This window comes from Poeciliopsis prolifica, unplaced genomic scaffold (genome assembly GCF_027474105.1).
Source record: "Poeciliopsis prolifica strain line A6 unplaced genomic scaffold, Auburn_PproV2 SCAFFOLD008, whole genome shotgun sequence".
NCBI classification, from domain to species: domain Eukaryota; kingdom Metazoa; phylum Chordata; class Actinopteri; order Cyprinodontiformes; family Poeciliidae; genus Poeciliopsis; species Poeciliopsis prolifica.
In genome coordinates this window covers 1070114-1085228 of record NW_026562383.1, presented here as the reverse complement: position 1 = coordinate 1085228, position 15115 = coordinate 1070114, and the positions used below count along the sequence as shown (strand labels likewise).

The 15115-nt window shown below is 39.8% G+C and overlaps 1 protein-coding gene across 1 annotated transcript in view; it reads right to left on the bottom strand.

The window, feature by feature from the left end:
* kcnn1a (potassium intermediate/small conductance calcium-activated channel, subfamily N, member 1a) overlaps window positions 1-15115 on the bottom strand; it is an 83969-nt gene that overhangs the window by 45041 nt on the left and 23813 nt on the right. The window contains exons 2-3 of the mRNA XM_055032551.1: window positions 3181-3654; window positions 862-957 (exon numbers count right to left, since the gene is read on the bottom strand). Of these exons, the coding sequence (XP_054888526.1) occupies window positions 862-957; window positions 3181-3654 (570 nt within the window). The remainder of the gene's footprint in view (window positions 1-861; window positions 958-3180; window positions 3655-15115) is intronic.

The following is a 15115-nucleotide window of genomic DNA, read 5'->3' as shown; positions in this document are numbered from 1 at the left end:
TTGGAGTAGAGTAGCAGTCTTCAGACCCAGGCCTTGATTCAGGACCAGTGTCCTGTGACTTTTAGATGCATCTCAGCTTCAACTCAGAGTGAAATAATGAGATAACTGTTTCTAGGACTCTAGAAACAGCATAGAGAGGAGCTCATTGAACCATTTGATTCAGGTGTGTTGGACCAGGATCTAAAAGCTGCAGGATATTGGTCCTAGAGGCCTGGATTTGCAGAACCCTGCTCTGGAGGAAACTGGATTATTCATGCATGCTCTGAGTTACAGCTGAGGTTCAAACCAGGGAATGGCTAATCATGAAAACAAAATGTTTTCCTATTTCTCCTTCAGTTATTTATTATCTCAAAATTAAGTTCAGACTCGTGCTGAAGTTCTTCAGCGGCGGTTCTAGACCAAATTTATCAGAGGGACCAGTGTGTCCTTTCATGGGACACACTGGTCACACAAAACAAAAGAGTGAAGCAATAAAAACAGGGCAATATTGGTTTGGAGTAGAGTAGCAGTCTACTCCTTTAAAATATTAAGTGAGCCACAGAACCAAAGAGCCACTTGCAACTCCAGAGCTCCAGGCTGCAGATGAAATCTTTGATCCTATCTCAGCACAAGAGATGCTAAAAATGCAACACTAAAATTTTAATTCATTGTTAAAGTAAAATTCTCAAGGTAAAAATAAATTTGCTCCAAAGGACAATTAGGTACAGTATACATGCCTGCACATATCAGAAATTAATTTAGTATGATTTATTCAGTACAGGAGGAATAACAGGGACCAGGATCAGTTCTGCAGGGGCACTGGCCCCTAATGGCCTTCATCTAGAACCACCCCTGAAGTGAATATTTTATTAATAGACTCACCTGGATTTCTCGGGCGTGGTACATTATTATAAGACCAAGCAAAATAACAGTGGAAAGGCTGATAAGGCATTTCAGTGCAAATGAGTATGAGGATTCCTGCAATAAAAACAAAGAAAAGAATAATTTACTCCAATATCATCAACATAAGCCATATAAAAATACAAGTCACTTAGTGTGCATTGTTATATATAATAATAATACCAGTGATTTCTGAATAGCATGTCTCTAATAAAGGATGGATAGACCTCAGACAAAAGAAGGTCACACACAACCTTGAAAAAAACACATCTTTCAACAATTTAGTTGTGCTTTTTTCAAATATGTAAAGTGTGAGGCAAGGCAAGTGATATATTTTCAAAAGTTGCCCAAGTATCATCTTAAGTGTTGCTTCCACCACCTAAGCTTGTAGTGGCAACTCTTATTTGTAATGAAAGGTCAGCGTGGTTCTGCTACAACCAAGTTCAAACCAGAAATCCACATATGCTCTTTATATTTACATACACTTTTTGTTCGTGTGACTTTAAATTAGACAAAATATTTTTTTTGTCTAATATGAAACCAGATTGTTTCTGTCAGCTAAATCCCAGAATGCTCAGGAAAAAAAGATGGTTGATATACATATAGTTCAGAAGTTCAATTCCTGACAATGCAGAACTAGTTTTTGTATTTATAATAATTTTCATATAAAGTGATAAGATATTCTCTAAAAACATGCATTTCAAACAGTTATACTGCTTGGTAATATAGATAATTTTGGTAATCCTAAATGACGCAGAGCAGTAAGATTTAATATCAGGGAAAAATAAAATATGCCTTTTTGTAGCCCATATTTAAATATCTGGTTTCAACTGCATTAACAATCATATTCTATATATTTGGATATTTGGCTCTTTTGTCAGACTGAAATTAACTTTTGAACATAACTGCCTTTAACTGGATATTAAACATGCTTTTCAATAAGCCCACATTTCAGTATTGAGAATGTTCTTCATTATTATTATTGGTCTTATGTAAGATGAAGATCATCATAACAGACAGAAAGGCTTTTAAACATCAATATGTGCTAATTTAATCTATATAATGTGCTTCACTTATTGAACTGGGATACTAAAATACATAAACTTTTCAATAATATTCAAATTTATTGTTTTTCTTGTTTAGGATGAAAATATAAAATGAGAGGCAAAAATGAAACAAAAGCACTCATCATAAAGGAAACACGCAGACACACACACGAGAACACGCGTACACAAACACACACACACACACACACTACTGACACAAGTCCAGAGGATTTCTATTAGTATAAGTGGATAATGTAGTTCTACACAAAAACTACACTTAAGATGATGCTTAGCCATGCAGGTGCAGGTGTAAGTGCAGCCTGATGCTATCTGGACACCGTTCATCATAAATGAAAGTACAGATTAATCAAAATGTCACATAAATAGGGGGACTTTTTACATAGTGGTTGGAGCCAAAAGTCATTGCTAACATTAGCACAGGGCCACCAGCATGAGCTGTGCTTGTGATAAATAGACTGGCTGGATGCTAGAGCGCCGCTGCTGTTTATTTGTGTACATTGGAAATGAGAACCGGTAGTCCTCACACCTCATACTTGGTAAAATGCCAGATGATAAATCAGTTTAACAGCCCTGGTGTAAAAGGGCCCCTCTACTGCAGGCTAATGATCCTAAGATTGCTTTTATAATAACAGCGCAAGCGACAAATGATAAAAACGAGAGAAAATATTGCGCGTAATCAGCAGTGTGATGACAGTCAGAGCAGCTCTACATCACTCTGTCCTTCAGTGGTCTATATAACCAAATGTATTTTTAGCCATCAACTAGATTGCCTTGCCCCTCAGTTCAGTGACATGCTCTCAAGATATTTGGAAATTGTTTTGAGAAATCCCCGGTGAAATAACATCGGGTAAACCAATTAATCCACCTGCCAGTGGTTCAAGGATTTTTTAGTCCTAGTGCTAACACTCTCCCTACCAGTTTTCCTGCTTCAGGGCTCAGAAAACCTTAGCTGAACCTCAGGTTTCCACTTGGCAAAGTGAGATGGTGAAGTGGACCGTCCACAGAACCTGCTGCCGGTCTGGTGTGGGAGCTTACAGTTCTACTAAGACCCCTTGGGTCATTTCCATTTCAGCTGAGATCAGCTTGATGATTGGATGGAACTCCACTCAGTAACAATCAAGACAAATCTATTGCTTTTCTTAACACCATGTAAAGATGTTGAGTGACACAAAGCTGAAAATGGCAGTATACACACAAATGGTAGAAATCAGACACACACACACACAAAACCCACCTTAGTGTAAACCCCCCATGAAAGTTCTGTCTCCGTCACCATGACAACAATCCCAAACATCCCGAAGATGAGTGCGTAGTCACTGAGTCGCTTTCGCTTCTCGAACAGCGCCCTCCGGTGACCGAGCTTGTAGCCAATGTCCTTGTTCTTCTTCTGTGGAGCCCTGCCGCCGCTTTGCCCGCTACCCTCCCTTACCAGGCTCTCGTTGGATGCCTTACTGGGGTCCTCTCCGCCGTTGCCCTTGGACACCACCACCTCCAAGCCAGAGCTGTGCAGCGTCTGCAAGGGTTGCGTTTCCGAGTCGAGCTCCGCAAGGTTTCGGCGCGACGAGGACGCCAGGCTGCCTACTAATGGTCTTACCACTCCGCCATTGTACTTGCAGGTGTTCATGGCTATCTGAGGGAGTCGGCCACTGCTCTCAGAAAGGGAGGGCTTGGATCCAGCATGGCTCAGCTTCTTCTGCTCAGTTGAGGTCTGGAAACAGAAAGAGCAAGAATAAATAACGCACTCTCACAACAAACAAGGTGTAAAATCTAGCGGTGGGTTGAAGAAGCCCACACAGGTTCATTCTTTAAATAGGACACTGATGCGAGAGTTTGAGCAACAACTGACAGACATAGACAAATACTTGGCTCATTGTTGAGAAGAATCACAAATTAAAACAAAAAAAAAGCCCTTCGAAAACCATCAATACTATGATGCCTTGCAAAAATCCAATCCACTTTCATTTTTTGACATGTTACACAAGAAGCACAAACAATGTACTCCATGCCATCAAAAGGTTGTGTGTAGTTGTGAAGCAAAAGAAAATAATGCCAAATAATTTTTACATATGAAAACCTCAACAGTGTGCCATCCATTCGTTTTCTCGCCCCCTGAGTCAATACCTTCCTGAACTGAATTTGCTTTCAGTTGTTTCATCTTCATGTCTTCCAGGGTTTATCTGCACCAGCTTTGAACAACTTTAAACTACAACTTTTGCTCAAACTTCTTTGCAAAAAAGCCCAAGTTCACTCTCGGTATACAGTAGCTGTGAGTAATAACATTTATGTCTGGATTGGACTAGGTCATTCCAGTATGGGTATGTTTTGATCTAAACCAGGGCTTTTCAAAGTGCTCTTCAATAGGAAAAAAAAAAAAAAACAGACAAAGTAACTGTAGACATTTAGCCAACTTCGCCAAGCCTATGCCAGAGACCAGATGGACAGACTAAGCTATGGTGAACGATAATATATGGTCTGGGTCAAACAAATTAAAAAAAGAAGGAAGTATCACTATGAATATTGAAACTTTGGATTTCTATAGGCTGTTGTCTGCCAAGACGTGCTAGTTAACAACACTGTAAGGCTGTGTCATTATATTAAGACCAAACACCCAAGCTTGATGACCAAGTCCCAGGAGTTTTAGCCAGGAAGCTAAATGTAGTTTATTATTTTAGCACTGTATATGGCAAGGCAGCTGAGGCTGATCATGTGGTTCTAGATATAGCCAAAGTAGGTAAACGCTGTGATTATGTAGTGGGAGGGGGGACGGTTATCTGCTGCTGCCACCATGGGGATAATGTGTTCACAGTCATGTGCACAGTTAGTTTTCTATCTCATACAGTGTTTTGCAGGTTTGTCACAAAAATTCAATTTTGGTCTTTTCCTGGCTTCATTTTACATATATTTTGAAAGTATCTGATACTACATGTTGACTTATTACAAAGAAACTCCAAAAATGCACTCAAGTTTCAGGTTTCAGTTCCACAAGATGCATAAAATTCAATAGATATGAATATTTTTAAAGGATAAGTTAAAGTTTTTATTGCAAAACTATGAAGTATCCAAAATTGTGAAACAGAAAATATTTGCATGCGTCTGTTTCTTGAGATTTGTTTTTCTTTAAGGATGGTGTCACGTGACGTCTCGACGAGCTCTTCCCTCTACAGAATGAAATCAAAATAGGAACTTTTAAAAACAAATTAATTATGAATAGCTCTAGATGTATAAATAAAACCACATAACCAACAGTGGACCATACAAAGTGCAGAAAATTGAATCTGTGCTTTGTAGAAATGTAGATATGAATGATTAATGCTTGGCATGACCCCCTTTTTCTGTCACACAAGCACTCTTTACTGTGGAGAGCTGTAGCAACACAAACAACAAAGGGCATATTGACTATTTATGTATCTTGTTTTATAATTATTGACAAAAAAAATTGATATGCAGATACATTTCTAATTTGGTATGAAAATTCACTGAAGCGAGTGTCGAAATAATTTCGGAAAAGCTTCCTTTCAACCTGCTACAACTCATTTACTGAACCTAATAACATTTCTGTTGATCAAAAACATTCATCGCTCAGCCTGTATGATCAGGTCTGTTGTCCTGTTAAACCTCAACCTCTGACCTAATCTCATCTTTTCCAGCCTCGACTAGTTTTGTTTATTTGTGTGTGTGTGTGTGTGTGTGTGTGTGTGTGTGTGTGTGTGTGTGTGTGTGTGTGTGTGTGTTTGTCTAATAAAATCTCAGTATCTTCTCTGTCACTGCTGAAGAAAAGCATTACTACGGGGGGCGGGACAGTTATCTGTTTAATGATGCTGCTGCCACCGTGATGCTACCACTACCAGCATTCTAGACAGGGATAGTGTGTTCAAGGTTATATACACCGTTAATGTAATGAGCTCTGCACGTGTGCAGTTCCACCATGTGTTTGATAAGTGCTAGCTGCAGGCTAGTCTGGAGGAACTGAGGGAGCAGAGGGAGGAGTCGAGTGGGAGGCGGAAGCTTGGAACCTGCAGCTTGAAAGCAGGACTTGGTCCACTGAGAGGTTTTACACAGCTGAATGTTTGCCATGGGAGACAAAAGGAGTTCTCAAACATGCGTGAAAGTGTTAAAGCAACGCCCCAGGTATGCTTTTGATGAGGGAATGACATTCCAACTCAGTGCAAAGCTTAAAAAAGTCGATTTTACATAATACTGCCCCTTTAAGATTTCCTTAAGCTGAAAAAGAACCAGACATTTTGTCTCTAAGCTCAATATCATTTCTGCATCATCTTGCAGTGCAGACGAAAAACACTCCATCCATCGGTCACCCCAGCAGCATCTATGTGGCCGTCGCCCCGGGTCCTTCGGAGATCCGGGCAGATTATCATAATGGGTTATGAACACGTCACACGGAACAGTGCCTTTAAAAAAAAGAACAAGTTGAGGGGATGCTATACCACTTCCAGACCTTTTTATTAGCCTTGACAAAGCATGCCTAATGCCTTTAAAAGTGCTGGTGGGAATACAGAAGGGCAGCCCTAATGGAAATTCACTAACTCTCGTCCTGTGATGCTATCATCTTCCGCATATTGTGGCGAATAAGAACAGGACTAAAGGTTAAGGATTAGTGCAGCCCATAGTGTTTCTAATCCCCTTTTCTGTATTAAATTGCTTTTTAATCTGTGCCATTAGAAGCCCTCTATACTTCAGAAGTCAGTGGAGTAAGTGAACTTTGAGTTTGAATGACAGGAAACAGTGCAGATAGATGCTGATATGGCAGTGGAGATTAGGCTGCTGTTCTTTGTGCCTGGACTGAATTAGATCAGTGAGTATGCTAATCAGAGCTAATTTGATACCAGTTCAACAAATTAAGATAACAGCAGAGTTCCCTGCAGAGGGAATCTGAACTTAACCGTCTTGTGACTGATTTTATAATTCATTCGACCAGCCTAGCATTTAGCAACAAATATTAGAATTCGCTACATGTCTAATCATTTCAATGCCGATGCCATTAACAGATTTAAGGAGAAAGTGTAGCTTCAGAAATCGTTTTCAGACTTAACATCACAAATGTCTGAGCATAAATCACTGATGTGTACTGACTCTCTCAAAAAAAAAAAAAGAAAGAAAAAAGGTTAGTTTTGTTTTTTGTAGAAAACTGAAAATAGATTTCCTTTTTGTGGAACTAAGACCTGCGATTTAACAGTTTTTTCTGGATCCAGATTACCTCCATTTGCGAGAAACTTCTTCCTTTGATTCGTCACAATATGTCAGTCATGTTCAAAAAATAATCTGTGATCCTTGTTGGTGATTTAAATAACTCTGAAGTCCTGCTCCCAGCTCAGAGTATTTTTAGTATCCTGGATGTTTGAAGTGGAAATATGAATCCTGGACAGTATGAAAGAAGAGGTAAGACTCAGCCAAGTCTTCTAGACAAAATAATTCCTTGATTGTACTATTATAGAGAAATTCTGGGCACAAAAACCTGTTTTAAGAAAATAGGTTTACATTCAAGAGTGAGCATAAATGCAAAGTAATGATGTGCTTAAGTTTCTTTTTTCGACTTTCATAATACGTCAGATTTTGGTTAGCTAGTTTTGCACATTACTGCTACAGTCAGGCTGTTCCATGTGCTTAACATGGCAAGACAAAACCAAAGCCCTTGAAGCCAGAACTCAGTCGGAATGACATCACATCCAGTTTAACTGAGATCCAGGTGCAAAACAGTGATATCCCTTCACTGGACTGACAGTGTCTTCAGTCAGAGGCGTCAACGGATCAGCTGTATGACAGACCGCTACAGGAGATCCTTCCTGCTCACAGACATCAGCATCTATAACAACGCTGAAGAAACTTGGACAGATTGAGTTATAAGAATATTTCATTTCCCTTTCTGATAATTGTGTTTTTATTATATTTTAATTGAATTAAAAAATTACTGAAATCCATTTGGATCCTTGTTCAGTCCCTTAGATGTTCACAGGCTTGGAGGAAGAATCCTCACCTCACCTTCCAAACTCACAAACATTCAGTCCCTTCCATTCTCATGCCCACTCAGCCAACCACCAAAGCTTCTCAGTTATTTAGTTTATTTGTTTGGCATGTTCGCTGCAACACTACTAAAGAGTGTGGCAGAGCAGGCATGGGGCCCCAACATGCCCTTGACTGCCCGCGATGCCCCCAGAGAGGAGACGTGGGGGCAGCTCGTCCAGATAAGAAATGGCTCAATTTTATTCTAAATAGCACACAGCATCTAGGCTCTATGAAATGGAAACTCATAATCAAATTGAAAAGCCTCAGTGCAGAACAGCTTAAATGAAGGCAACCCTCTGCCTGGCTTTCTCTGTCTGTCTCACTGCAGGCAGCTCACAGAAAACCTGTCTTTCATTTTAGAACGCACCACAGTGCGGTACTTTTGAAGCCTTATATATATTTGTGAAATTGAATTGTGCATCATAGCACAGTGAGTGTGTGTCTGCGTGTACGTGTGTGTGTGAGTGTGTATGCCAGGTGACAGACAAATTTCTGTGTGCAAATAAGCCCAGATGTGGGTTAGTTGAAGCCGGGATCCAGACCAAGCTGGATCGTGATACAGACTGTGTGCAGCGATTATAAAATATATACATAGGAAAAAGCCACATAAGTGTGTGTGTGAGTGAAAGCATGTGCACGTGCATGTGCGTGTGTGTGTGTGTGTATGGAGAAAGATTCAGCAGGGTTAACGACAAAAGAAAGATCACAAAAGAAAAAGGAAGGCAACGCGACAAAATGAGGCAGTTCTGGAAATGGAGGAAACGTGAACGATGGCATGAAAGAAGAGAAAAAGAGAATGAATGAAAGAGGGGAGACAGCTCCCTGCGGGCGTCTCTGCCAGGGCAGGAGTGATTGAGAGCTCCAGGCTACCCTTTCCAGTTTGTCCCTGCACCCTAGACGCTGTCAGATTTCTGTGACAGGCCAGCAGGCTGCACAGGGCTCCTCCGTCCATCACTGACCAGCATGTGGATCATTACTCAGTGCTGGTAAAGATGCCAGGAAAACACGGCTACAAGCTCCACATGCGCAGGACAATATTTGATCACATCGGCCTCTGAAACAAAGATACATGATTTAAATTGTTTCATTTTGTTTGCCTACATTTAGTATTGCAATGCTTAACAACTTTGGAATAGGGATGCACCAATCCACTCGTTTCACTTCTAACAACCATCAGACAGAAAAATCCAGGAGAAATTTTCCAAATCCCTTCCTGCACCTGTTTCGGATTAAAATTTCTGCTTGCGTTCAATACATATAAATACGAGAAAAATCTTGTTTCATTTTCAGAACTGCCTCTTGTGGTGTATCAGCTAAACCTTACCATCATAAGATGAGCACACTGTGGTCATAAAAAGGTGAACATGGCCAGCAATGATATTCAGACAGACTGAGATGTTTTAATGCTTCAACTCCAAAAGGTCCAACTAGCTTGTTTTGAATTAAACACCATATCACAGAAATGTAGCAGCTAACCTATTAAAAATCCTGTTTAACATTGTTGAGACGTAAAATGTTTATTTATTTTTTACTCAATACATAATAAATACAATAACTCTCTTCGACATCCCTTCTCCTTCCACTCACCCTGTTACTTTAACGACGGCTTTAGATAATGAAGAAAAAGTTGCTAAAAACCAGGATAATCCTCCATGGAGGAAAAAAAGAACATAGGTACACGCCTGTGGGACCCAGTTTAGTTCGGACAAATAACACAGTGTTCAACAGAGACTCTGTGCTATTATAATTAGGACCCAACAAGGTTATTCCATGTATGCGTGCATGAGTGTGTGTCTTATAAATTAGGTCCTGGGGAGATTGGGGTTAGAACGGATGGCGGGAGATGTGGGGGGCGGCTGGTACTTTCCCTGTGGAATGCACACTGCCTGATTTTAATTTCCAGCAAATTAAAATAGTTAGAAAACGGATTTGTAAATTGGGGCCATAAAGGATGGACTGATCCTGATAATATGGGTAACAAATTAAAGCTTGAAGTGATACCAGCCTGACTTCTTCTCACTGCTCTGGAAGACAAGTTACATCTGACAAGAGTAGCAAATATCATAGTAAATATTATTTACTAATACACAACTTCTTCGAGTGTATTCTTCAGTGGCATTTAGTACATATAATAAGAAATAAGCTATACAGTGGACAACAAAATACTAACTGGATTTTTTTAGGAGTAAGACAAATATTTACAAGTGAGCACAAAGAATCTCTTTCTGAAAATATCAGTCAAGATTCACGAAACTACAAGAAAAGCTCAAAAACTAGAGTAGAACCAGAGAGACAGCAACTTCATCAAAATCATTAAAAAAGCTGATAAGTCTCAGCCTCTCTTTGCCCTCCAGGTCTTACTGCTTCCACAGATACCTGAACACACCTGCATGTAGGTTCTATCTGCAAAGTTTTCTGAATGAGGTTTCTGTGACAAATCCAACATTCACTGTGAACACAGCAGTTACGTCTCCTTTTTTACTTTTCATGCTAAGTTGTGCAGAGATCTCAAGATATGTATTCTTGCTGGCATATTGTGGTAAAACACAAAAATCACCTTACTATATTTCTGAGCTCATCAGAGTATTGCAAAGTAATCTTTCTTCCTTTTTGTTTGTGTCCTACATTCTAAACATCGACTCATTTTCAATCTGGAGTCTTATTCCAGACCTTGCTCAGATTTTGGAAAGGTCAGTCAGCTGCTCCCACACAAACGACTTTCCCATTGGCATGGTTACAAACCATGGCAGAAACTAAAAAATACCAGCATTACAAGAATAAGTCCCTTAAAGCAGCACATCCTGCAGAACAGCTTAGAATTCAGTTCCTTTTGTGGAAAGGGGGAGCTTGGGGGGGCTTGGGGAGGCTTCGAGGGGCTTGGGGGGCTCGAGCTGCTCTCACACTGCTTCCTATCCTGCCATGTATGCTGGCTTTCTGCAAAATGTGTCCAAGCCTGAGGACATAAGCACAATTTGTGGAACATTAAATTCTGTCGTGTCCTTGAAGAATGTGTGCTGCTTTTGATGTCCCCATTTTCTGAATAGAGTGGGTTTTAGATCAATGTTCAAATGCCATTGTTCACAGAGTTCTGCTGTGTAAGGACAGGATGCTGACAGGATACTTTTCTGTGACATCACTGTCTCCACTGATCCAGATGAGCTCAATCAGAAGGATTTAGAACTGCTGTATGAGAGGGCAAAGCAGGAAAACTGAGGAAACATTAACACAAGCAACACAGAGGAATTCAAACTAAACCAGGATCTACAAATCAAAGAGAAAACAACTAACATTTACATAGGAGTCAAAACTAAAACAAACAGGAAACCAGAACAGAATTAAGTGAGAATCTAAACCCCAAACAATTCAACTACAAAGCAAGATCCTAACAAAAACACCACAGAGAAAAGAAGTGAGTATGGCAAATCCTTTCTAACAATAATAACCAAACCCAAAATGATAAGAAAACAAACACAAAGGAAATGAAAACACAAACACCCCTGGATCAAACATGCCATAGTGCACAGTCCATATTTTCTACAAACTGGATTTGTAGAAAAGTCTTTTTATGAAATATTACACTTTTACTGATTCAAATAAAACAATAAAATGAAGATTTAAAATGATGTAAATGAGTATGGCAAATGTTCAGAGGAGAACTGAACATTTTTCCACACTCTGCTTTCTTTTTTTTTGGAACTTTCCAGACTTTATGTGAAAGCATATCAGACCTGTTGAAATCCATAACCATCTTCCGTATTAATAAGTCGGATGTTTTTGGCTGAGTTGTGTAAGAAAAACAGCCCATCCACTGCTAGTATCCCTCCTACCAGCAGATGGAACGTAGATGAAATGTCCATTGTGTTGACATAATGTCAACACAATGGACATGTGTCTCAAGTTAAATAAATCAACACAATTTTTTTCTAAAACAGTATTTTTATTGTTATACTAACAGTGAACTGAAAGCCTTTTGGCGTTTCACAGCAGCAGTCCACATGGAGTTCTGATCAGATCTAATACTAATTTAGTCAGAGGTTTAGAACCTTTTTCTGGAAATTTAGTGACTCCACTCCTGTGCTCATTCAGAAGCTCCGTCCACCATGGACGCGTGTTGCCGGGCAACAACACCAACAACAGGGCTTTCTTACAAGAAGTAAACCGTTCAAGTCTTACACAGTGTGGAGGTGGACATCTCTTTCTAAAAGCTGAAGCTAGACAATCATAATGCAAACACTGAGCAAGCACACAAATAGAGCACCTTCAATGTCAGAAATGGTCAGATTTTTACATGAAATGCAACAAGGCCAGCATTACAGCTCTTTTATGACTTCATTGCTACAAAACCTTTCCGGCTGTTCTACAGGGAGTCAGTGACGTCTTAAATAAATCTAATGTTACCTTTTTAAGTCAGTTGAAGTGCCAGATGTTTTACCTGAATATTCACAGAACCCCATCCAACCACAAAACTCTGCAGAATAACCTCTGCAGAGGTCTTGCTGCTTTCTTAGGCTTCATTATTTGGACAATTTGTAGCTTCCTTTCATTCTTTATTACATGACAAAACAAAATCACACAGGTCGATCCTCAGAGTTGGAGTCCAAGTCTATATGGGCCAAGACTGACTCTACTCTTAAGTGAGAGTAAGGTTTAAATGTCTCCTACATTTGAACTGTATAAACACCACGCTGCAGCCAGACTGGTAGCTTCCATCAGACTCTGAGGAACCAGCAGGAGCAAGTCTGGCTGCAATTTGGAGGTGTGCGTTCTCTAGGTGTGATAAATGCATAGAATACTGATTTTCAATCCTGATCCTCAGAGCCCACATTCCTTGTCACTTTCACCTGCAACATCCAGATTACATGAAAGTATGGATTCATCCTGCAGCGCACCAATGCTAAAGGCTTGTGTTGGTAGCGTAATGGTTTTCATTGCATTCTTTGGGCCTCTTAGTACCAAATGGTCTGTTTAAATGCCCCATTCTATTTTTGCTGCAATGTTGATCATGTCCACCTTTTGTTAGCTTCTTCCAATAGAATATGTTGCCATGTCAGAAAGGACAAGTGCGAGAGAACTGATTTATTGACTGTGACTGATTCTGATTGCAATGGGTTTGTAGTAGTGCACTCGACAACAGGGAGCTAAAGATGGGGCGGCAGAAAAAAACAAAAAAACGATAGAGGGGGAGGGATAAATATGTTGGAGAGACAAAGAGAAGCTTTTCAAAGTGGTTGAAAGACAGTAGGTTAGTAATGTCAGTGTATCAACAAGTGAGTTGTAAATATGCAGGTTAGCTTAGCCTAAAATGACAAGTAGTTATTGTCTCCCCCGTATTGAACCAATATGGGACGCAATATATTCTGTATTGCTATAAATGTCTGATAGACACACCTATCACACACATCTCAACAATAAGTGTAAAAATAATGACACTTATAATTTAATAATGACCAAAACAAAACAGGAAAAAATATTAAGGTCAGCTAAATTGTTGCAGGAACTAAATAGGACCCGCCTCCTAACACCTGTGAACTGATGCTGTTGTCACGGTTGCGTAGAGGCAGACACTACGCACCCTCGTCTTTTTAAAATGTCCACCCGATACCATACCATCCTTAGAGGCAAAAGCTCTGCAAAAAATACAGATGTGAGAGGGAAGACACACATTCCATGCGATGACATATACGCATACACCTCAGAAAGTATGTAGTCGCGCCCCTGGTGAGGCAGAGCCACTACCCCAGCAGCTAGCAATGAACAGCTTCCAGCCATGGCTAACTCCAGGAGCCAAGGTGGAAAAGCTGTTTCCCTATAGTCCAAAAGACTTTTTTTACTCCAAATGCAGCCACAGTATGTCCAAAAGAAAAACATTAGTGTGATCATTTGCATATTGAGAGTCTACAGAGGCTGATAATCTCCCCACTCGGCTCCTGGATCACTGTGGAAACTTTGTCAAATCCACATGAATTAAATGACAGAAACTAATTTTCTCACTGCATCTTTGAATCGTTTTCTCCAGCTGAAGACTGTTAGACTCTGTCCAATGAGAGCAAGGTATTGTGTAATTGGTGCTTTTAATCAGTTTTCAGTTAATTAAATCCAAGGCTATGGAACACAAAATGTCGCTAAAATAACTCTGTCCTTCTAAAATCTTTCAGAAAATCTTAAAAGTGCATCGAATCACATATGATCATATCGAATTGTATCGTTTGCCAAATATTGTGATACATATCGTATTGTGGTAAGAATATCGTATTGTATCGTGAGATTATTGTATCACTTAAGTCCTCAAAGATACAGAAAAAAATCAAAAGGAAGAGGCAATCCTGTTCAAACAGTAGCTGTTTACTGCTTGACAGGCCTGTGCTTACAATGGCAGGTCTTCTGGAACCTACTCTCTAGAGTCCAGTGGTACATTGACAGAGCTTCGAGTTTGAGCCTGTATGTCAGGTCAAAATGTGAGGAGTGAAAAGTCGGATGCAGCAGGGTGGTTTGGACCTTGTTATGATGTTTGGAGGCTGAGCAGGATGCAGAGGGGTCCTGTTCATCTTGGTTCTCACACTTGTTTAATCCTTTTGGATAAGACGCAAAAAAAGAAAAAATATCTTGTTTGGTGTCTATTGACAAAGTAAAGCATAGAGGCAAACTGTAAACCACAGTAACAAGAAAACTAATCCTGTAATTCAGTCACATTTTATAACCAACATTATATATTAAATCTTGTGGGATCAAACTTATAATACGGGAAATTTTGACACGATGTTTACTCAATACAGCAGCTCATTAGATGTTAAATGTGAATTAGCAGCATTCTCGGAGGTTAATGCAAAAAGATTACAATTAAGCCACTGACTGATAAGTACAGTGAAGTAGTAAACCAGCATTTGGAGGAAATGCAGACCACCGCCACTTAGGAAATGATTTGATTCGGATACACAAATAAAGATGGAGGAGCAATAGTTTTATCAGGTAGTCACTGGAGCAAAAGACAGTGGTTGAAGGTCACCAGACAGAGAATGCTTTGTTACCAGCACATGTTGGGAAATTACACATCCAGAATGGAAGTTCAATAAATAGCTCAATAAACACCTGTTTTCCCAACTGTCTCAGAATCCATCTGGAGCAACGTCTCCTGGATCTGATGTTTCTGCTTA